This window comes from Mercenaria mercenaria, chromosome 13, assembly GCF_021730395.1.
Source record: "Mercenaria mercenaria strain notata chromosome 13, MADL_Memer_1, whole genome shotgun sequence".
NCBI lineage: Eukaryota > Metazoa > Mollusca > Bivalvia > Venerida > Veneridae > Mercenaria > Mercenaria mercenaria.
In genome coordinates this window covers 9,377,372-9,399,785 of record NC_069373.1, presented here as the reverse complement: position 1 = coordinate 9,399,785, position 22,414 = coordinate 9,377,372, and the positions used below count along the sequence as shown (strand labels likewise).

Here is a 22,414-nt window from a genome sequence, read left to right as displayed (position 1 = left end):
ATGTCTTCTACAGTAACATTGTATAAGTGTTTTTATTACATAATGGACTATTTACATAATTAACAGGAGAAGATATGCCAGCAGGTGTGATCTGGAGGACCTATATAACCGGTTTATCTGCAGCATTGTTGTCCATGTTTGCTGGTGCTCAGACTGTACACTATATTTATAAACCATTAGATGTAAGTTTGTTCTTTAACCCTTACCCTGCTATATTTCTATAATGGACTGGTCCATCTTTCAATTTGGACAGTACCACTTACTATTCAAAGGGGTTTTCACTGAAAATTTACTGACTGAATAGCGAACAGTGCAAACCATGATCCGACTGCACGGATGTGCAGGCTGATCTTGGTCTGCACTGGTCGCAAAGGCAGAATCATCTGCCGCCAGCAGTCTAAGGGTTAATAGTCCACTACAGAAAACTAAATGAAAATAAGGTACCATGGATTTACAAGTATAGAGGTTGTTGAGTGACTGCTGTGTAGTGAGTTTTGAAAAATGGACTTTGATTTTGAAAAGTGGCAGGAGTGTTTGTGGTATGGGATAGTATTGCATACAGATTAGGGTTAGCAGGAAGAATGAACAGTGAAGCGGATCAAAACATTGATATTTTGACATGCTTCTTAAATGAAAGATAGACCGTTAAAGTTAACACTTTAATAGAAAAATGACAACAAATAATTATCATTATACATTGAAATAGTTTTCTACAGGTATATATTTTTACACACTGGACACATATCCAGTGATTTTTACTATGTCGGAAAAACCGTCTGCCTGATGACTCTCGTGCTATCAGTGACAGTCAGGCAATATATGTACTAAGGGTGTTCAATAAATACCCGGCAAAGTGCTCAGAATTTGTTATTTCTGGTCCTTTTTTGAAAGAAAATAGGACAGATCAAAGCATACTGAATGTGAATACTTAAATCACAAACTATGAACAATATTTATTTATCCTTTTTCAAGGCCACTACTACTAAAGCACCATAATGTCAATATGAACAGAAGCTGTCTTATCAATCAAAATTAATCCATATAATTTGTGATTACGCATTATTCAGTGTTTCAGTGTCAAGATTATTGGGTGTCTTAGTGAAATTCCTGTTTACCAATTTTAATTTCCAGTGCTATTTCTTTAAATTATTGACAGAAGAGATTGCTTAAAAGTCATTTGTTTTATTTTATTTATTCTGTTATTTGTAAAATATGGTATAAAGGAAAATCTGTCACTGGTTGAAGATGTGAATCAGAATATATGTCTGAACAGTTACCTTCATCTACAGCTCGTGGCAGATTATTATACTCTGGTACTTTTCATGATGCATTAAGATCTGAAACTTTGAAAGTTCCTTATTTTCAGGATTTTCAAGAAGAGGTAGAGAAACGTAAGAGTGAGATAAGGGCAGAAAGAGCTAGACGAAACCCAACTGAAGAGAAGACTTTGGTTTAATGTAAAGTGTTTCGGTTTGAGACAATAACAGTTCACTCTAACTTCATTTGATTTGGAGACTGACCTTTTTGGTGCATCATATCACTTGTTTCTTTTGAAAAATGGCACTTCATATGATTTTAAGAGGATTAAAGGTAAAAAGAACATACTGTGTACATGTTGCTCAGAGAGTTTGTTTACTGAGCTCAAAGATACCAGATAAACCTCAATGGAAAGAAATAAACCCAAAGGACCTGCCGCCAGTCCCAGAAATAACTGACGAGATGATCAATCATCTTGAACGGCTGTCTTTAGTGGAGTTTAATAACAAAGCTGGTGTTGAGAGGTTACGTAGTGCAATTGAGTATGCTAATCAGTTATACATGGTTGACACTGAAGGTGTGGAGCCTATGTATTCTGTGTTAGAAGATCGTGAACTTTTGCTACGTGAGGATGTGGTTACAGAGGGTGACTGTAAGAACAGTATACTTCAGAATGCTGTAAAAGTGGACGAAGACTACTTTGTAGCACCGCCAGGAAATATACCACTGAATCAAGAAGAAACTAAGACATTTCAGAAGAACGATACCTAGCATAGTGAAAATTGTTTTTGACTTGAAAGTGTTTGAATTAGGAAAGAGAAAGTTATACACACTTTGTATTTTGCTTTGAATAGTTTCTAAGGCATATTAATGTTGCTGCAAATCTTACTGATGAATAAATCAGAGAAAAAATTTTTCCTTACATGATTGATATGTGGTCATTGTATTTTGCCATAACATTTTGGGAACAGGACTCAGACGTTTAGCAACATTTTAATTCAAAATAGGAAACATTTCTAGTTCATTAAATGTTATTGTTGTTACCTTGAATTTTATTTACATGTATTCAATTTATTACAGAAAACTAGAAAGTGACATGACCTTTGGCACTGCTAAAATAAGTTCAGTTTAGTGCATAGTCCATGAGACTAGTTTGGAAGCCTATGAAAAACAGTTAAAATTTTTGTGATGCCTAAGTGAAGTACTGTTGAGAAGGTCACTTAAGCAGAAATATAGATTCTTGCATAAAACCTTTGTTTTTTGCCGATTTCGGGCATGCACAAACAGGGAAAAAAACATGTACAAACAAGGAGATTCTCGTGAGCATGCACGTTTTGAATATGCTGTTGCAGGTCCAATGTAAGCAAATTATGGATCCCGAATCAATTTTGGCCAAGACGAAAGGTCCGAGATTTATGAAATCTTTCCGCAAACGACAAGAAGAAGAAAGAAGATGAAATCTTTTCATCTGCATTTTTATTAAAAATATCATTTTTCAACCTAACTTTAACTTGTAATAAGTGCTACCTCTCTTGATACGCGACTGCATTGACGTTCCGTATTATTGTATTATTAGGCGTATTTGACTCAAAGTAAGTTTACACGCCGCGATTTAATCCCTGAAAATGAAAGGCAAACAACATTTACAAAAATACAATTCCGTTTTCCAAATTAATTTGAGTCGAGAAAGTTTATATACTAACTTTAAATCTTACACTAAAACTTTTAAAAAATGTTTGTGTCTACTTTACACATCTATGCAGTCTACTGATGTAGTGATGGTGTGTAATGTAAAGCATAAACATGACGAAGCGTTAAGTTTGAAAGATTTTTCCATAGTTTATGAACATTTGATGAACAGAAGGTATTTATTATATATATTTTTCAATTTATTTGTAGATCTCACCAACCATGTGCGAGTTTATAAATCCAATCTTAGTTGATTATATCAATGTTGGAAAAATTCAAATTTTTGCGTTTATCAAACTTTGATCGCGATGGGGTGGGTGCAAAGCAAAATTTTCTACGTTATAGGCCTAGAGATTTCATTTTTAACGATATGAAGAATATAGGTATCGATACCAATTTCTATTAAACGATAATGTTTACATTTAAATAGCGTAAGGGACAGACTATTAATTTAAAACAAGCAGAATTGTGTTCTGTCGGCACCTCACCTGCAAATTGTGTAAAGACAGGATGCTGTGTATGCCTTTTCTCATAATTCCAAGCCTCTAAAGCTAAAGTTCCTACCTATATATCGGAAAAAGGGGGAGTCATACTTATTTTACATATATTTTTTATTAAAGAAATTACCACATCAAGAATGTCCGTTTGGTATGTATAAAATACGCACTGTTTCTGTAGGCCCTGGAAATGCATAAATAAAACATGTGTCCATAACAACCTGAAACAGCCGACTTCGATCGGCTAATGTCAGCTGAATAGTCTTGTGTTTTTTGATATTTGCAGCACCTTAGTTGTGTTTTATGCAAGAATAGCGATAACACACGTTTGTTTCGTGAAACAACATCTGCAGAATCCCTCGGGCTATGTTGGTGCACGAGCCCGTAGGGCTCGTGCACCAACCAATCCCTTGGGATTCTGCAGATGTTGTTACACAAAAAAACATGCATTATCCCTACATTGTACTTCTGTAATTAGTCCATCCTGTATATGAGTACTGAGTAGGTTTTTGATTTGAATATATATATAAAGATTAAAGAACAATATATATATTGGTTTTGCATTTTTATCATGCATTATAAAATATTTAGCTGGTTTTTGGAATGGATAGGTTCCTCTGGGATGATTATCAGGGTACCTTACTGCCTTGTGCACAGCTTTAGGTCATAGGGGCATATTGTGTTACATTGACTTTGTTTTGTTAAGATGACAACTTGGGACACGCGTTGTTAAAATTTCATGTCTGCTTTATATAGTTTTACTCTGTTGAAGGAGTTTTGTAATTAGTTGGCACAGATGTTTTCCAGGAGACAATGTGTATAACGGTAATAAAGCTTTCAGCACTGTTGATTCAAGGTGAACAGAAAGGTTTGTTTGTTTTGGGTTTAACACCATTTTTCAACAGGATTTCAGTCCTGTAACAGCGGGCAGTCGACCTAACCAGTGTTCCTGTATTCAGTACCAGTACAAACCTGTTCTCTGCATGTAACTGCCAACTTCCCCACATAATCAGAGGTGGAGGATGAATGATTTCAGACACACAGTCTTTTATCAAATAGTCATGGAGAACATACGCCCCGCTCGGGGATCGAACTTGGGACCCCATGATCTATAGATTGGTGCTGTCCCTACTGAGCTAAGCGGGCAGGCTTGAACTGAAAGGTCAAATAACTTATTAAAGGGTTAGTTCCATATCTTTTTAAGCCTATTGGCAATTATTATACAAGGCAGTCTGAAAGACAGCTATATCCCCCGCTGTTGTTTAGTATATTTTATAGTCCATGTACGACGACATCAATGAATTTGAAAATCTTTCAAGGGGTTTAGGAGATACAGAGTGGACACAAAACTGAAGGTTTAAACCTTTGACCTCGACTTGTGACCTTGACCTTGAGCCAACATGGCCAACTCGCGAGTTCTGCACATCGTCTTGATAAGGCGATCATTTGACCCAAGTTTCATGAAAATCCTTAAAGGGGTTTAGGAGATAGCTCAAACCTTTGACCTCAAGTTGCGACCTTGACCTTAAGCCAACATGACTGACTCATGAGTTTTGCACATCGTCTTGATGAGGCGATCATTTGACGAAAGTTTCATGAAAATCCTTCAAGTGGTTTAGGAGATACTGAGCAGACACAAAATGGAAGCCTCAAACCTTTCACCTTGAGCCGACATGGCCGACTAAATTTAACAAACACATTTTGCCTAATGATTAATATGAATATAAGCGACCAAGACAGATTGAAAATAGATGAATTCCAAAGCGACATGCTGTTTTAAAACTTGCCTTTTGTTTCAGGTAGTTGAAATATCCAAATATTTATCCAGTGCAAATGTACAACTAGAAATTATATTGAAAAGAAAAGTAGTCCACTTTTTGAATAGAGGTAATTACAAATTTTCATAAAAAGTAATAAAATATGCATTTCCAATAGGGATCTAACTACATGTAATGGGTCTTTTTGTTCCCAATATATAAATCTATAATAGAATTTATAAAAACTGGAAAATGTCATAAAATGTTGATCTATGTAAATGACAGAATTTTCCCATAAAGAGCATTTATATGCTATAAGTTCCGCTTATTACCAAATTGTGGCTATTTTGGCTAAAATAAGACAACAGTAGGCATACACAATGATTAGAATTTGATCAATCCCTTCTATCTTATTGTGCTATAGGAAACCAGCAGCTGAAAATCTGTTTCAGCCAAAATAGTCCACTATGGTTTATTTGGGGATATTTTTCAAGGCAATGCCATTAAAAAAGCTTTTCACATCTAAATTTGGACATTAACAGCCAATTAAGGACTAAATTCAAGATCCAGCATCAACAAATACATCAGGTATTTTCTTATCCTTTTATTACATACAGGTTTGTTAGAGTTAACAAAAACAATGAAATATGAACACAAATTGTGGCACCGCAATCTACATCTTCCCATGTCACCGCAATCTACATCTTCCCATGTCACATAATATAAAGCCTGGCACTACCAGCAGTGTCAGATACTGTGAACAACAGGATAATTGTTAATCAAGTCTTCCTTTATATTCTTTCAGTTAGGAGATACAAGGAGTTTCATTTGTAATGTTATTGACCTTGCTATATCCCTGTAAAGCACAAAATCTTTACAGTACTATAAACTTCAGTTCACCATTGACACTTCTACCAAATACAGCTTTCTCAAATATTACTGAATATATCTCGAGTATTTAATACCTCAATATGCAAAATATGGTTGGACACTCAAACTGTGTCCACTGGACACGGATACCCCCGCATACTGTGCCATCCTCTAAATAGCAAAGTTTTTAGTAAAGAACATCTTCACATGGATGATGTTCTCTATATTCTATATGGCAAAACTATCAGGCCAGAACTGCCGTAAAAATAATCACAGAAAAAATTTGTTCCTTTAGGGTCATCTGCACATCAAACTTGTTCATCTGTGAAAGTTTGAAGCAAGTCAGGCTAATAGTGTTGGATTAATTGGACGACGCAAGATTTGTCTCCATATTCTATACAGCAAAACTTTCAAAGTACCATAACTGCAGTAAAAATAGTCACAGAAAAAATTTCTTCCTTGATGGCCATTGTTCATCTGCATCTGCGCAGTCTGGTCAGGATCCATGCTGTTCACTTTCAAAGCCTATTGCAATTAGAAAAACTGTTAGCAAACAGTATCTATCCTGACCAGATTGCACAGATGAGCAGGCTGGTCTGGGTCTATGCAGGTCACAAATGCACTGTTGGTTTTCTCATGTTTCTGCTCATTTATTGTGTCAAAGTATGTTGTGTCTTTATCTTCATTTTGTACTGTGTTTATATTTCACTTCTTTAAAGATTATTTGATAACATCATTATACTGCTATGTCTGAATCAAACAAAACAAGAAACTCTTGCACATGGAAAAAACAACCTATGAGATATCTTTCTCATTTCAACCAAGATTTACTATTATTTGATGGCACAATTCCTAGCCATGTTGTTTACAAATCAAGAAAAGTCTGAATTAAAAAGCATGCTCGACAATGTCTTTCACAATTCCTCTACAGTACACAGAGATTGCTGATTTTCTATCATTCTATTCTGCGGCCAGGCATGTTTCTTGTCATTGGCTTTCTCTGTTACTGTTGGCCCTGTAACTTCTGCTGTTCCTGTCTGACTAACTGTATCTGGTTTGTCCTGCTCACTTGTCTCGTTAGGTTTCTCCTGGTAAATAAAACGGAAATACAGCAGAATTCCTGCAAAATGTCCTAAGCATTTCTGTCTAGTCACTGTCTTTGCAGTCAATCATGTTATTTCATTACTTCAATACAATTAAGTAAAATAGGCAAAAAAACTTGTATCTGGTTCACTTATGTGATTTTTCACTCTTACAAAATGGTGAAGTTATGGGTAATAAGCAACTTAAAATATCAATTACTGTACTCGGCCATGATGTTATATCATATGAAATACCATTAACAAAAAAACAGGACCTGTAATTTTTTACTTCAACAAAAACAGATCTGCATACAGTTTAGTAGTATCAAAAACGCTGTAAGCACATAGAAGCAGTACCACTAAAGTTAATGATGTGAAAATTTGCTCGATAAAAAACAAGTGTTAGTTCAAATGATTTTGTGTCAAAGAACCTGCCCTTGCTTAACACAGTAAATATGTTTTTGTCATCTCCTGAAAAGTTGCAATTTTGCAGTAACAGTGTTTGGATCAACACTGTTGATATGTTTCTAATTTAAAGTCAGTAGAATGATTTTCAGGGAAGGCAGGAATTTGTATCTTACTCTTGGCTATGGTCAGTCATTCACTATGTAAAAAATGTTGTCCTGTTACTATACATTAAGTGGCAAATTATATCTTCTGCAAACATTATGGAACTAACAATATATTGGAATTTACTAACCTCTAAATCAAATCTTTTCTTTAGTCTTTCTTTGATGAGCATGCCCCTGATCAGTTTTCTCCAGTTCTCATAAACTCTCTTCTCTCGTTTCTGTGGGTAAAGTTCAAATAAATGTACATGAGAGTTGTTAAAACTTACTCCTTTCATCTACTGGTCTTACTTCTTACTACAAGTAGCACAAAACTATTGTATCTTGTTCTTTATCTATATACAGTTACAATAGTTTCGCACTCAGCCCACGAGGTGCTTTTGAGAAAAGCACGTCTCCCACGACTGCCTAATCATCTGAATAGAAAGTCTGTCTTTATATACTGTTTGTTGGAGTTGGAGTAGGAGTAGGAGTAACCGGTCCACATCTGTGTATCGGTAATTATGTTTAAGGGCCATAATTCCCAAGTGCCTTGACCGATTTGGCTAGTTATGGAACTTGGCCGAGGACTTACTGGCAAACACATTTTGTTCAAGTTTGGTGAAGATTGGATGAGAAATGTCCGACTTAGAGTGCGGACAAGCTTTGTGACACACAGACAGGAGTAAATCAATATGTCTCCCACACCACTTTGTGGTGGGACACATAACAAGTAAGGTAACAGAGGCTAGCAAAGTCAACACTTCAATATTTTAATTAGTTTTCATTAACATATTCCAAAGAAGTAACAGAACGACTCTTAATTGATGATGTGACCTAATTTAAGCATACTGAACATTTTTTTTTTACAAATTAAGACTACAACAGATAAAATATGATAAACTTCAGTTCTTCTTTCTTAAAACTGCACAAAATGTTTTAAGCACAGTGTGATGATATTCACAGGATACTTTTATGGTAGGCTTTCTTCTGTATCTGCACAATATAAAGAGCTATAGGCTAAACAGAAGGGACTTCTTACTCCATTTACAGGCTAGGGAGAGCTCTAGGCTTAACAGAACGGACTCCCAGCATATTCTATTCACAGGCTAGCAAGTGCTCCATGCTAAATAGAAGACTCCCAGCACTATTCTATTCACTGGCTAGGGAGAGCTCTAGGCTTAACAGAACCGACTCCCAGCATATTCTATTCACAGGCTAGGGAGAGCTCTAAGACTAAACATAACAGACTCCCAGCACTATTCTATTCACAGGCTAGGGAGAGCTCTAGGCTTAACAGAACGGACTCCCAGCACTATTCTATTCACAGGCTAAGGAGAGCTCTAGGGTTAACAGAACAGACTCCCAGCACAATTCTATTAACAGGCTAGGAAGAGCTCTAAACTTAAACAAGAGGACCATGATGGTCCTGAATTTCACCTCTTCCCACATGACCCAGTTTTGAGTATGACGTCGTTTTTTCTATTATTTGACATAGTGACCTAGCTTTTGAGCTCATGTGACCCAGTTTTGAACTTGACCTAGATATTATCAAGATAAATATTCTGACCAATTTTCATGAAGATCCATTGAAAAATATGGTCTCTAGAGAGGTCACAAGGTTTTTCTATTATTTGACCTATTGACCTAATTTTCGAAGGTACGTGACCCTCTTTTGAACTTTACCTAGATATCATCAAGGTGAACATTCTCACTAATTTTCATGAAGATCTCATGAAAAATATGGCCTCTAGAGAGGTCACAAGGTTTTTCTATTTTTATACCTTCTGGCCTAGTTTTTGACCGCACGTGACCCAGTTTCGAAACTGACCTAGATATCATCAAGGTGAACATTCAGATCAATTTTCATGAAGAGCCATTGAAAAATATGGCCTCTAGAGAGGTCAAAAGATTTTAATAATTTTAGACCTACTGACCTAGTTTTTGACCGCAGTTGACCCAGTTTCAAATTTAATCTAGATATCATCAAGATGAACATTCAGACCAACTTTCATACAGATCCCATGAAAAGTATGGCCTCTAGAGAGGTCACAAGGTTTTTTTATTATTTGACCTACTGACCTAGTTTTTGAAGGTACATGACCCAGTTTCAAACTTGACCTAGATATCACCAAGGTGAACATTCTGACCAATTTTTATGGAGATCCATTCAAAAGTATGGCCTCTAGAGAGGTCACAAGGTTTTTCTATTTTTAGACCTACTGACCTAGTTTTTGTCCGCACATGACCCTGTTTCGAACTTGACCTAGATATCATCAAGATGAACATTCAGACCAATTTTCATACAGATCCCATGAAAAATATGGTCTTTAGAGAGGTCACAAGGTTTTTCTATTATTTGACCTACTGACCTAGTTTTTGAAGGCACGTGACCCACTTTTGAACTTGACCTAGATATCATCAAGATGAACATTCAGACCAACTTTCATACAGATCCCATGAAAAATATGGCCTCTAGAGAGGTCACAAGGTTTTTCTATTATTTGACCTACTGACCTAGTTTTTGTAGGCACGTGACCCACTTTCGAACTTGACCTAGATATCATCAAGGTGAACATTCTGACCAATTTTCATGAAGATCTCATGAAATATATGGCCTCTAGTGATGTCACAGGGTTTTTCTATTTTTAGACCTACTGACCTAGTTTTTGAAAGCACGTGACCCAGTTTCAAACTTGACCTAGATATCATCAAGATGAACATTCAGACCAACTTTCATACAGATCCCATGAAAAATATGGCCTTTAGAGAGGTCACAAGGTTTTTCTATTATTTAACCTACTGACCTAGTTTTTGACAACACGTGACCCAGTTTCGAACTTGACCTTGATATCATCAAGGTGAACGTTCTAACCAATTTTCATGAAGATCTTGTGAAATATATGGCCTCTAGAGAGGTCACAAGGTTTTTCTATTTTTAGACCTACTGACCTAGTTTTTGAGGGCACGTGACCCAGTTTCGAACTTGACCTAGATATCATCAAGGTGAACATTCTGACCAATTTTCATGAAGATCTTGTGAAATATATGGCCTCTAGAGAGGTCACAAGGTTTTTCTATTTTTAGACCTACTGACCTAGTTTTTGATGGCACGTGACCCAGTTTCAGAACTTGACCTAGATATCATCAAGGTGAACATTCTGACCAATTTTCATGAAGATCTTGTGAAATATATGGCCTCTAGAGAGGTCACAAGGTTTTTCTATTTTTAGACCTACTGACCTAGTTTTTGACGGCACGTGACCCAGTTTCGAACTTGACCTAGATATCATCAAGATGAACATTCTGACCAACTTTCATAAAGATCCCATGAAAAATGTGACCTCTAGAGTGGTCACAAGCAAAAGTTTACGGACGCACGCACGGACGGATGACGGACACCGCGCGATCACAAAAGCTCACCTTGTCACTTTGTGACAGGTGAGCTAAAAACCGACTCCCAGCACTATTTTATTCACAGGCTAGGGAAAGCTCTAGGCTTAACAGAACCGACTCCCAGCACTATTCTATTTACAGGCTAGGGAGAGCTCTAGGCGTAACAGAACCGACTCCCAGCACTAATTCTATTCACAGGCTAGGGAGAGCTCTAGGCTTAACAGAACCTACTCCCAGCACTATTCTATTCACAGGCTAGCGAGCGCTCCATGCAAAACAGAACATACTTCCAGCACTTTTCTATTCACAGGTTAGTGAGCGCTCCATGCTAAACATAACGGACTCCCAGCACTTTTTTATTCACATGCTAGGGAGCGCTCCATGCTAAACATAACGGACTCCCAGCACTATTCTATTCACAGGCTAGCGAGTGCTCCATGCTAAACAGAACGGACTCCCAGCACTATTCTATTCACAGGCTAGCAAGTGCTCCATGCTAAACAGAACGGACTCCCAGCACTATTCTATACACAGGCTAGCAAGTGCTCCATGCTAAACAGAACAGACTCTCAGCACTATTCTATTCACAGGCTAGCAAGTGCTCTATTCGAAACAGAGTCGACTCCCAGCACTATTCTATTCACAGGCTAGCAAGTGCTCCATGCTAAACAGAACGGACTCCCAGCACTATTCTATTCACAGGCTAGCGAGTGCTCCATGCTAAACAGAACAGACTCTCAGCACTATTCTATTCACAGGCTAGCGAGTGCTCCATGCAAAACTGAATGGACACCCAACTCCATATACATGCAGGAGAGTTCCTGGCTAAACAGAACGACTCTTATCTCTATTGACAGATTAGCAAGCAGCCAGGACTACCTTCTGCCGAGTTGTTATCACAAACATCCCACTCCTGTTGTTTTAGCTTTTCCACAAACATGTTTTTTTTTTTCATTTCAGGAAGCAATCAAGCTGGTGTATGGCATTAAAGTTCTACCCTACAAACACCAGACAATGACTACAAGGTAACTACAGTGTTGGTTGCCATGCAATCTTAGCTGTATGTGAGCTTTCAATGCCAACATGCTTTGGGCTGAATGAGAAATATAAAGATACCTTTTGTTCTTTTTCCCTGATAATTTCCTGTTCCTCATCCCAGGCTGCCAGTAGAATGTCCTTATATTCTTCACATACTATCACACCATCCATTCTGCATATAGATATACAAATATAAAATGTTCAACAGTACAGTCAAACCTGTGAACAAAGACCACTCTTGGGAACAAACAAAAGTGGTCTTTGTTCACAGGTGGTCTTTATTCGGGGGGAAGGGTCACTTCTCAGTTAGCCATTATCATGCTGATAAAAAGTATTTTCACAGCTTCTTGCTTTCTTTATGTTCTATGTATTAATTCGGCCGGTACAAACTTGCAAATTTTCAATCAAGCAGTAATTATTACGTTTGCTATAAGATGAAAGTTGTGAAAATTTGGCGGAATTTAAGTATTTTTATGCCGGAACGGTCCAGCTTGGTCGTTATTTGGGGGCAAATATGGCCCTTGGGAATGAATCAGGCCGGTCGCTGGTCGCCAGGTGGTCGCTATTCACGGCCTTTTTATGACTATTTTTCTATGGGGGGACCAGAGACCGGTCGTTGTCGACAGGTGGTCGCTATTCACGGGTGGTTGCTAGCACAAGTTTGACTGTATATTCACAAATTAACTCGTGAAAGAGGATATAGATTTTCATATACTGTAAAATCATTTAACTTCGTGGGCATGAAATTTCGTGGTTTTAGTCAAAACGGCAATTTCGTGGGGATATGAGTTCGTGGATTTCAACTTTTGAACATAAAATGTACGGGAATTTTACTTGTTCGTTGGGATTAAATTTCGTGTATTGACTCAACCACGAAATCCACGAAAATTAGTCCCTCACGAATATTAATGATTTCACAGTAACCATTCAGAAAGACACTAATATTCCAACACTTCAAGAATATCACATTTAAGCTTACTGGATTAATTTAACTGCAGACTCTGCCCAACAGTACCAAAATTTGGTGCTGCCATAGCACACCTCTTTATTCATTTACCTTATAGCTGAAAAGGGGGCTGTGGGGCAACAACTTATATGTTTAGTCACTCAAATCTGAGACTGTGGGTTCAAGAACTCCTAGGGTCACAACTGTTCTTTTCAGACAAGATACAACTCTATCTGACTCCCAATTTTGTTTTACTGGTTTTAGTCACATAACACAATTAATGCCATGGCAACTTTTCAGCTTTGAACGGTGAAAGAAATCCCAATGGTTATTTCAGGAAATTTTTGAAGCATAGGTATACACTGTTGAATTGCCAGCCTTCAAGAAACAAACTACACAGTTTCCAAAAACAATTCTACAATGTTCAGTGTAAGTGATTCAAGGTAGCATCTTTAACCACTCTGCCATGGAGACCCCTGATTTCTCTCAATATTGGAATTCACAATTGATTCTTAATACCATCAATCTTTCTTCACAGTGAAATGAATCTAACTAGAGCTATCACTAAAGGTGATGAATGTACCCCGCGCATGCACTGACACTGTACACTGCAATTTGACGCACACAAGATTGCATAATTATGTGAACTGTATGTATATAAACTGTATGTATACAGTATAGTAACAAAAAACAAAGTCCCATAACTATGCAGAATATTTATCTAAAAGAATGTAACATGCACCATGCACAACTAGGGTTGGTATTGATTACTTGTGTGAAGTCTCATTAAATTGTGTGCAAGGGTTCGGAAGATTAGGCGTGCACAAGATTGCATATGCAGACTGTACGTACATAATATGTTAACAAGAAACAAAGTCCCATAACTCTGCAATTTTTGTTGTTGAAAGAACCTAACATGTCCCATGCACAACTACTGTTGTTACTGATCACTTGTGTGAGTTTCATTAAATTGTGTCAAGGAGATGAGGAGAGATGGTGCGCACAAGATTGTGTCTATGTATATAGTATAGTAACAAAAAACAAAGTCCCCTAACTCTGCAAATTTTTTTTCTGAAAGAATCTAACATGCCCCATGCACAACTACTGTTGTTACTGATCACTTGTGTGAAGTTTCATTAAATTGTGTCAAGGGGATGAGGAGAGATGGTGCACACAAGATTGTGTCTACGGACAGACGGACAGACAGCCTGAAACCAGTATACACGCCCCACTTACAACTTTGTTGTCGGGGGGGTACAATGATATATTATTTCACTCACAAAGGGTGAGAGAATCCACAGTGATGATCCCATCCAACCATAGCTGGGGCACAGTCTATATCAAGCTTCTTAGCTATCTTGTGTAAACCTTGAACTGAAAATATACAAATCAGAATAACTGGTAATCAAATCAAAGCCATAAGTAGTGACACCAAATCTTTACCAATCAAATATGTACAAAATCCTTGGTACTGCTATATAAGGCTAGAAAAAGTTGTTGCTGCAGACTTCTATTTGGCTAAAAGCAATCATCAGCATTTTTAAGACAAGAAACATAACAAAACAAGAGGGTCATGATGACCCTGGATCACCTGAGTATTATGAGCTACGTGTTTCAAATGCCAAACTGATGATTTCAGAATTTTGTACAATCAAGTAACCCCTGTAGCGGGACAAACTTTACCCTGGGGGTCATGATTTGAACAAAGTTTGTAGAAGTCTACTAGGCAATGTTACATATCAAGTATCTAAGCCTTCTGGTTTATTTTAGCAAATTTATGAAGATTTCCCTATGTACAATCAAGTAACCCCTGGGGCTGGGTCAATATGACCCTAAGGGGTCAAGATTTGAACAACTTTTGTAGAGGTCCACTAGGCAATGCTACATGTCAAATATCTAAGCTCTAGCCCTTCTGGTTTATTTTTAGAAAATTTTGAAGATTTTTCTATGTACAATCAAGTAACCCTATGGGACGGGGTCAATTTGATCCCACAGGTCATGATTTGAACAAATTTTGTAGAAGACTACTAGGCAATGCTACATGTCAAATATCTAAGATCTAGGCCTTCTGGTTTATTTTTAGAAAAAATTTGAAGATTTTCCTATGTACAATCAAGTAACCCCTGGGGTGGGGTCAATTCTGACCCCGGAGATCATGATTTGAATAAATTTTGTAGAGGTCCACTAGGCAATGCTACACGTGAAATATCTAAGCTCTAGGCCTTCTGGTTTATTTTTAGAAAATTTTTGATTTTCCTATGTAAAATCAAGTGACCCCTGGGGTGGGGTCAATTTTGACCCATGGGGTCATGATTTGAACAAATTTTGTAGAGGCCCACTAAGCAATGCTACATGTGAAATATCTAAGCTCTAGGCCTTCTGGTTTATTTTTAGAAATTTTTTAAAAATTTTCCTATGTAAAATCAAATGACCCCTGGGGCGGGGTCAATTTTAACCCCAGGGTCATGATTTGAACAAATTAAGTAGAGGTCCACTAGGCAATGCTACATGTCAATTATCTAAGCTCTAGGCCTTCTGGTTTTTGAGAAGAAGATTTTTTAAGATTTTCCTATGTAAAATCAAGTGACCCCTGGGGCGGGGTCATGATTTGAACAAATCTGGTAGAGGTCCACTAGGCAATGCTTCACACCAAATATCTAAGCTCTAGGGCTTCTAGTTTTTGAGAAGAAAATTTTTAAAGTTTTTCCTTTTGGTTGCCATGGCAACCAGAGTTCTGCATGGAATTCAATACTTGGAACAATTTTTAAAGAAGACCATCCAAGGAACATCCCTGTGAAGTTTCATCAAAATTGGCCTGTTGGTTTAGGAGGAGATGTTGTTTAAAGGAAAGTGTGGACGGACGGACGGATGCCGGACGGTGAGCGATCACAATAGCTCACCCTGAACACTTTGTGCTCAGGTGAACTAAAAACAAACTTATTCATTTTATCACAAACAATCTTGTCCAATCAAAAAAACTGTTTTGGTCTACGCTATGAAATTTCATGCCCGCAGAAGTAACTTCAAAGAACTTTTTCAGACAGTGAACATCTAGCTTACTTTTTACGACAGTCAGACAGGTCAATTATTGGGAATACTTTTTGAGATAGGCAGCGTGTTACTTACTTTTTCAGACAGAACACCGCAATGCGGAGCAATATACGTTCAAAGGTATGACCTTTGACCCCTAAGTGTGACCTTGACTTTGAAGCGAGCCATACAAAAGATGTGCTCGGCACGTCGTCTCGATGTGATGAACATTTGTGCCAAGTTGAAATCCTTCAAAGGGTTCAAGAGTTAGAGAGCGGACAAGAAATTGTTAACAGACGGATGGACAGACGGACACCGAGGTCATAACATAATATGTCCCTTCGGGCGTATAAAAACAGGCAACATTTAACTTATATTGCCAACTTACTTTTTAAAAGGAAATGTGTTACTTAACTTTCAAGACAAGCAATATGTACTGTACTTAAGTAAGGCAGGAAACAAGTAACTTATTTTTTAAAGACAGGCAACATAGGACAGAAACATGTAACTTAGTTTCTAAGACAAGCAACAAATAACTTACTTTTAACAACAGGCAACATGTTACTTACTTTTTAGGACCGACAAGGTTTTTTTATGTTTCTTTTAAGTTTAAAGCCGTTTTCCAACAGAATTTCAGTTATGTAACAGTGGGCAGTCCAAGTAACTGCCAACTTCCCCACATGTATCAGAGGTAGAGGACGATCGATTTCAGACACAATGTCTTTTATCAAATCGTCATGGAGAACATGCGCCTTAGCCAAGGGATGGAATCACGACCCCGCGATCCATAGATCTGCACTCTCCCTATTGAGCTAAGCGGGCGGTGCAGGACCAGCAAGGTAATATATATATATATAATTTATTTTGTAAGACAACCAACAGGTTACTTACTTTGTACGACAAACTTACTTCTAAGATAGGAAACGTGTAACTTACTTTTTAAATGCACAGTACCAGCTGGTAACATTGATGGCAGGAACATTTCCACATTACCATGAGCGTTTCTTGGTACTTTGCCCTGCAATAACGAACATACATGTATAAATAAATCTTCAAAAAAGTAACACACTTGTCTTTGATTGTGATTCATTTTAATACTTTTTTTTTTTTAATTACCATATCATCTAACCCAAAAAGGCAATATAATGTCTTGTTCTTCATCATATTCAAGACAATTATAAGGCTAGATCTTGATCATTAGTTGTAAACTCCACTTCCTGAGCAAAATCTAGAAATACGAACTCACTGTTAAGTCTATTTTAAGAACTTAGCGATACAACAACTTTGCAATGTGATGAGATAAACACTTACATCAACAGCTGGTGGGGGAATATACTGCTCAGTCTGCCAGTTACCAAATAATTCCAGATCTTTAGCTTCAGGATCTTCTTTTGGCCGGTTCTGAAAATCATGTAATGGAATGATCCATTAGTCCTTTCCAATCAAAATAATTTCCTTTAGATACAAAAAACTTACAAACTATGATCGTATCCTTGTTATTTCTTACAGCAAATTATAGGCCAGGGAAAAAACTGGGGTTAATACTCAATAGTCCTCTTCATAGAAACTTCTGAACTATTCTTAAAACTCATTGTTAACCTTCTTCCTGTTATATTTCTAAAATGGACTGGTCGATCTCTCAATATGGGCAGTACCATCTATTATTCGAAGGGGTGTTCTCTGAAAATTTACTGACTGAACAGCGAACAGTGCAGACCAAAATCAGCCTGCACTGGTCGCAAAGGCAGAATCACTTGCCGCCAGCAGGCTAAAGGTTAACTGAGACAATGAACACAAATGGTTCTGCAAAACTAAGATACAATAGTTCTGTCTTTTCTCAGGGATAAGGTAAATGTTTGGAAACAATCGTCTTTGCTCAATAAATTTCTTCCTACAAAGACTACATGATGATTTCTTAAGTTTTGTGTTTGTTAGATTATATAAAATTCAATCCATAGTCTGAAAATACCAGTCAAAACTTTTTCTGAATAAGTTTTTTGTCTGCTTTGTACAACCTGTAAAGTCATTGTCCTACAAATATAGTCAAAATAGATTTCACAACATAATTTAAATCATATAGTTTTTCTGCTTTAAATTTGATCATGAAAGAGACAAAATTATTTCACACACAGGTATGCATCCAAGTAGAACCACAGACCATCCATAACCCTGCTAGATGGCTTCCTCACATGAAAGAATATTATAGCCAAAGCAAGGTCTCGAACCAACAACATGAGGGGCAAGTGACTGGTAGCCAATGACCTAACCACTTGGCTCTATAGCATACTGTACAACGACTAAATATACTGTGTAACATGTATTTAAATTTCATCAATTTAAGTAAAGTTTGACCATAGTCCTATAACTCAGGATTAACTGATGGAACAGCAGACTTACCCATTTTGGTCTGGACTTCACAAATTTATATGGCTCTTCACCAACCTGAAAATAAAAACTGCTAAATGCATTTTCTTCAGAACATATAACACCATACAATCCTGTTACCCAACAATAATTATCTAGAGAGTGTCAGGCCTATCAATTCTCTGCAACTTGTTCAGTGGTCTTAATATCAATTTATACAGAGGGCCCAAATTAGTCAATCTGAACACTGGTATACATGTACCAATCTAAACAAAGTTTCAGACAGAAACTTGAAACAAAAGGTAAATATGCTTTATCTGATAAATCACAAACAACCCATTTACAGAAGATCACCAGTATTTTCCCAGCCAAACAGTTGGAACTGAGACATCATTGACCATTTACCATTTAATCTCCATTATTCGTAACAATAATTCTATACATACCCTCACTGCCCGGCCCTCTTTTAACCAATTTTCCCTTGAATGGAGCTGAAACACAAAACATACATAAGATAAATTTATATACAACAGTAGATAAAAATCTTTTTTTTTCTTCGGCTCTGGTCCAAAGTGTACAATGTATTTAAGTATTTTGCTGGTGATATCAATTTACCTAAGCATGTTCCTTAATTTCTTGGTAAACAAGTAACATTCCATTTGCCTTATGCTAAACAGGACAAATCACCTTGGCATAGGTGACATTCTCTTAGAGTGACAGGTAACACAAAGAGCACTAAATGCCGCTACCAAAGCTTGTGTGTATGCACCTAGCCGGCAGTATACAAGAGGAGTTATGGATCTTGGCATTCTTGAATAATAAAGATGAACAAATATATAAAGTTCAAGACTTATCCTCTTATAGGATTCAAGTAAACCTAAGCACAATTTTTACTCAAAGGTTTCCTATTTTCAGTTAAACAACAGCTGTCACTATTGGTGACAAATGCCCCCCGAAGCATGCCCAAGAATGCTACAGTTGTCTGCGCAAAAAAAATCACACATCATTTCGTAACCTTGGCCTTGACCCAAGAAACCAATGTCATAAACATGACACAACTTCTTAATATGGTTAACATTTGTGTCAAATTATTTTCAAATCCCTTGAGTTATTGACCAGACAAGAAACACCTTTGACTCTAACTTTAACCTCTAAGTGTGACCTTCACCTTAGAGCTAGGTGTCTGGATCTTGCACATCTCATTGTGGGGAACACTTATGCCAAATAGTATGAAAATCCCTTCATGAATGGCAGAGTTATGGACCGGACACAAAACAGACCCTGTTAACCTTTGACTTCTAAGAGTGACCTTGACCTTGGAGCTTGGGATCTGAGTCTTGCGCATGACATGTCGTCTGATTATGGTAAACATTTATGTCAAGTTATTTCAAAATCCCTTCATGGATGGCAGAGTTATAGACCAGACATGAAACAGACCCTGTTAACCTGTGACTTTTAAGTGTGACCTTGACCTTGGAGCTAGGGGTCTGGGTCTTGTGCATGACACATCATCTTATTGTGGGTAACATTTATGCCAAGTAATATGAAAATCCCTTCATCAATGGCAGTTATGGACCAGACACAAAACAGACCCTGTTAACCTTTGACTTCTATGTGTGACCTTGACCTTAGAGCTAGCAGTCTGGGTCTTGCACATGACATGTCGTCTCATTATGGTGAACATTTATGCAAAGTTATTTCGAAATCTCTTTATGGATGGCAGAGTGACAGCCAGGACAAGAATTTTCATGGATGCACACATACACTCATGCACGGACGGACAGTGAGATTTTAATATACCCACCTTCGGGGGCATAAAAAGGCCATAATTCTAACACAAGAGGGTCATGATGACCCTGGTCTGCTCACCTGAGTAATATGAGCTACATGTTTCAAATGTCGAACTGATGCTAAAATATTAAGAAAGTAGGTCACATTCATGGTCACTGATGGTCAGTTTAAGGATCGGTGTGCAAAACTGTACTTGTCATCCAAATCTCTAGGCTCTATCTTAAAAAACAAAAAAGTAGGTCAGTAGGTCAAGGTCAAAGTCAAGTGACCCCTAATTACTTGGGGTCATAAGGTCATTACAATAAAAAAGTCTAGGAAATATGATCAGAAATTTTTTAAAGTAATTTTCCTTATATAACTCATATTACAAGTGACCCCCGGGGCAGGGCCTCTTTTCACCCCAGGGGCATAATTTGAAGATTCTTGTTAGAGAACCACTAGGCAATGCTACATACCAAGTAGCAAAGCCTAGGTCTTGAACTTTCAGACAAGACGATTTAAAAAAAAAAAATCCTATATAAGTCTATGTAAAACATGGGACCCCCGCGCTGGAGCCAATTTTCACCTCATGGTAATAATTTGAATAATCTTGGTAGAGGACCATAAGGCAATGCTACATACCAAATATCAAAGGCCTAGGTCTTGTGGTTTCAGATAAGAAGATTTAAAAAAAAAAATCCTATGTAAGTATATGTAAAATTGGGACCATGTATAAACCATGTGACCCCCAGGGCTGGGCCATATTTGACCCCAGGGGGATAATTTGAAAATTCTTGGCAAAGGACCACTGTATGATGCTACATACCAAATATAAAAGCCCTATGAACTGTGGTTTTGGACAAGAAGATTTTTTAAGTTTTTCCTTTCGGTTGCCATGGCAACCAGACTTCTGCTTGGAATTCAATTCTTTGAATAATTTTGAAAGGGGGCCATCCAAGGATCATTCCTGTGAAGTTTGAAGTAATTCTGCCCAGTGGTTTTGAAGAAGAAGATTTTTTTAGAAATTGTTGCAGACACACAACACATGACTGACGACGGACACTGAGCGGTCACAAAAGCTCACCATGAGCCTTTGGCTCAGGTGAGCTAAAAATACAAGAAAGAATTATGGTTCTGGGCCTACATACTAACCTAATGCCAATCAACAAGTGAACAAAGTTTCAAAGACACAGACTGTGTAGTATTTCCTACTAAAAAATTTTAACCACGATATTCCTTTTTTCTATGTACAAAAATGAACATAATTTAATTCTTATAAAATGCAAGAGAAGGACATGGCTCTTGGCTACTTACTTAACCCCTGATGACAACTGTACAAAGCTTCAAGCCAGAAAAAAATGGACCTAGACAGAATTTTTGACCAAGAAATACCAAATTACAAAGAACAAACAAGAGCTGTCAGTGGACAGCGCGCTCGACTATTCTCAGTGCTTGATTGTATAATATAAGCAATGAGTAAAACTTTAACATTACAATAAGCATATTCTAAGTTGAAAAGGGGCCATAATTCAGTCAAAATGCTTGATAGAGTTGCCTCCTCCTTTTTACAGACTGGGGTCATGATGGTAATCAAGTATGCAAAATATGAAAGCAATATCTCAATGGACTTTGAAAATATTTGGGGTGGTACGCAAACTTTAACATTTATTCTAAGTCGAAAAGGGGCCATAATTCAGTCAAAATGCTTGATAGAGTTGCCTCCTACTTTTTACAGACTGGGGTCATGATGGTAAACAAGTATGCAAAATATGAAAGCAATATCTCAATGGACTTTGAAAATATTTGGGGTGGTACGCAAACTTTAACATTTGTGTGACACTCACGCTAACGCCGATGCCAGGGCGAGTAGGATAGCTCCCCTATTCTTCGAAAAGTCGAGCTAAAAAGGATAAAATTCTGACTTAAGCACGTGTAAGTAGTGGTTCTTGGCCTTCTTATGAACTAATAACGATAAATACGTGTATAAATTTTGAAAACTACAGCTGTTACAGAACAAGTGAACCTAAACAAACAAGAGCTGTCTCCGTAGGATGACACATGCCCCCGATGGCACTTTGAATGAATAGTTATGGCCGATGTTAGAGTTTAGGACCTTTGACCTACGGAGCTGGGTCTTGCACGCGACACATCGTCTTACTGTGTCACACAT

At 37.4% G+C, this 22,414-nt stretch overlaps 2 protein-coding genes across 2 annotated transcripts in view; one reads left to right on the top strand and one right to left on the bottom strand.

The window, feature by feature from the left end:
- The first annotated feature begins 1,406 nt into the window (after window positions 1-1,406).
- On the top strand, window positions 1,407-3,638 carry LOC123529915 (glutamyl-tRNA(Gln) amidotransferase subunit C, mitochondrial-like). The gene has a single exon (XM_045310502.2). It carries the CDS (start codon window positions 1,558-1,560, stop codon window positions 2,026-2,028), a length of 471 nt encoding a protein of 156 aa, XP_045166437.2. The 5' UTR covers window positions 1,407-1,557; the 3' UTR covers window positions 2,029-3,638.
- A 2,151-nt stretch (window positions 3,639-5,789) lies between these two features.
- LOC123529916 (DNA repair protein complementing XP-C cells-like) overlaps window positions 5,790-22,414 on the bottom strand; it is a 65,025-nt gene continuing 48,400 nt past the window's right edge. The window contains exons 14-21 of the mRNA XM_053521142.1: window positions 18,921-18,965; window positions 18,508-18,552; window positions 17,422-17,511; window positions 17,047-17,128; window positions 14,361-14,454; window positions 12,213-12,306; window positions 7,853-7,942; window positions 5,790-7,158 (exon numbers count right to left, since the gene is read on the bottom strand). Of these exons, the coding sequence (XP_053377117.1) occupies window positions 6,985-7,158; window positions 7,853-7,942; window positions 12,213-12,306; window positions 14,361-14,454; window positions 17,047-17,128; window positions 17,422-17,511; window positions 18,508-18,552; window positions 18,921-18,965 (714 nt within the window). The 3' untranslated portion in view covers window positions 5,790-6,984. The remainder of the gene's footprint in view (window positions 7,159-7,852; window positions 7,943-12,212; window positions 12,307-14,360; window positions 14,455-17,046; window positions 17,129-17,421; window positions 17,512-18,507; window positions 18,553-18,920; window positions 18,966-22,414) is intronic.

Excerpts from the sequence above, each read along its gene's own strand:
- LOC123529915 (XM_045310502.2), top strand. The coding sequence starts at position 1,558 with ATGGCACTTCATATGATTTTAAGAGGATTAAAGGTAAAAAGAACATAC.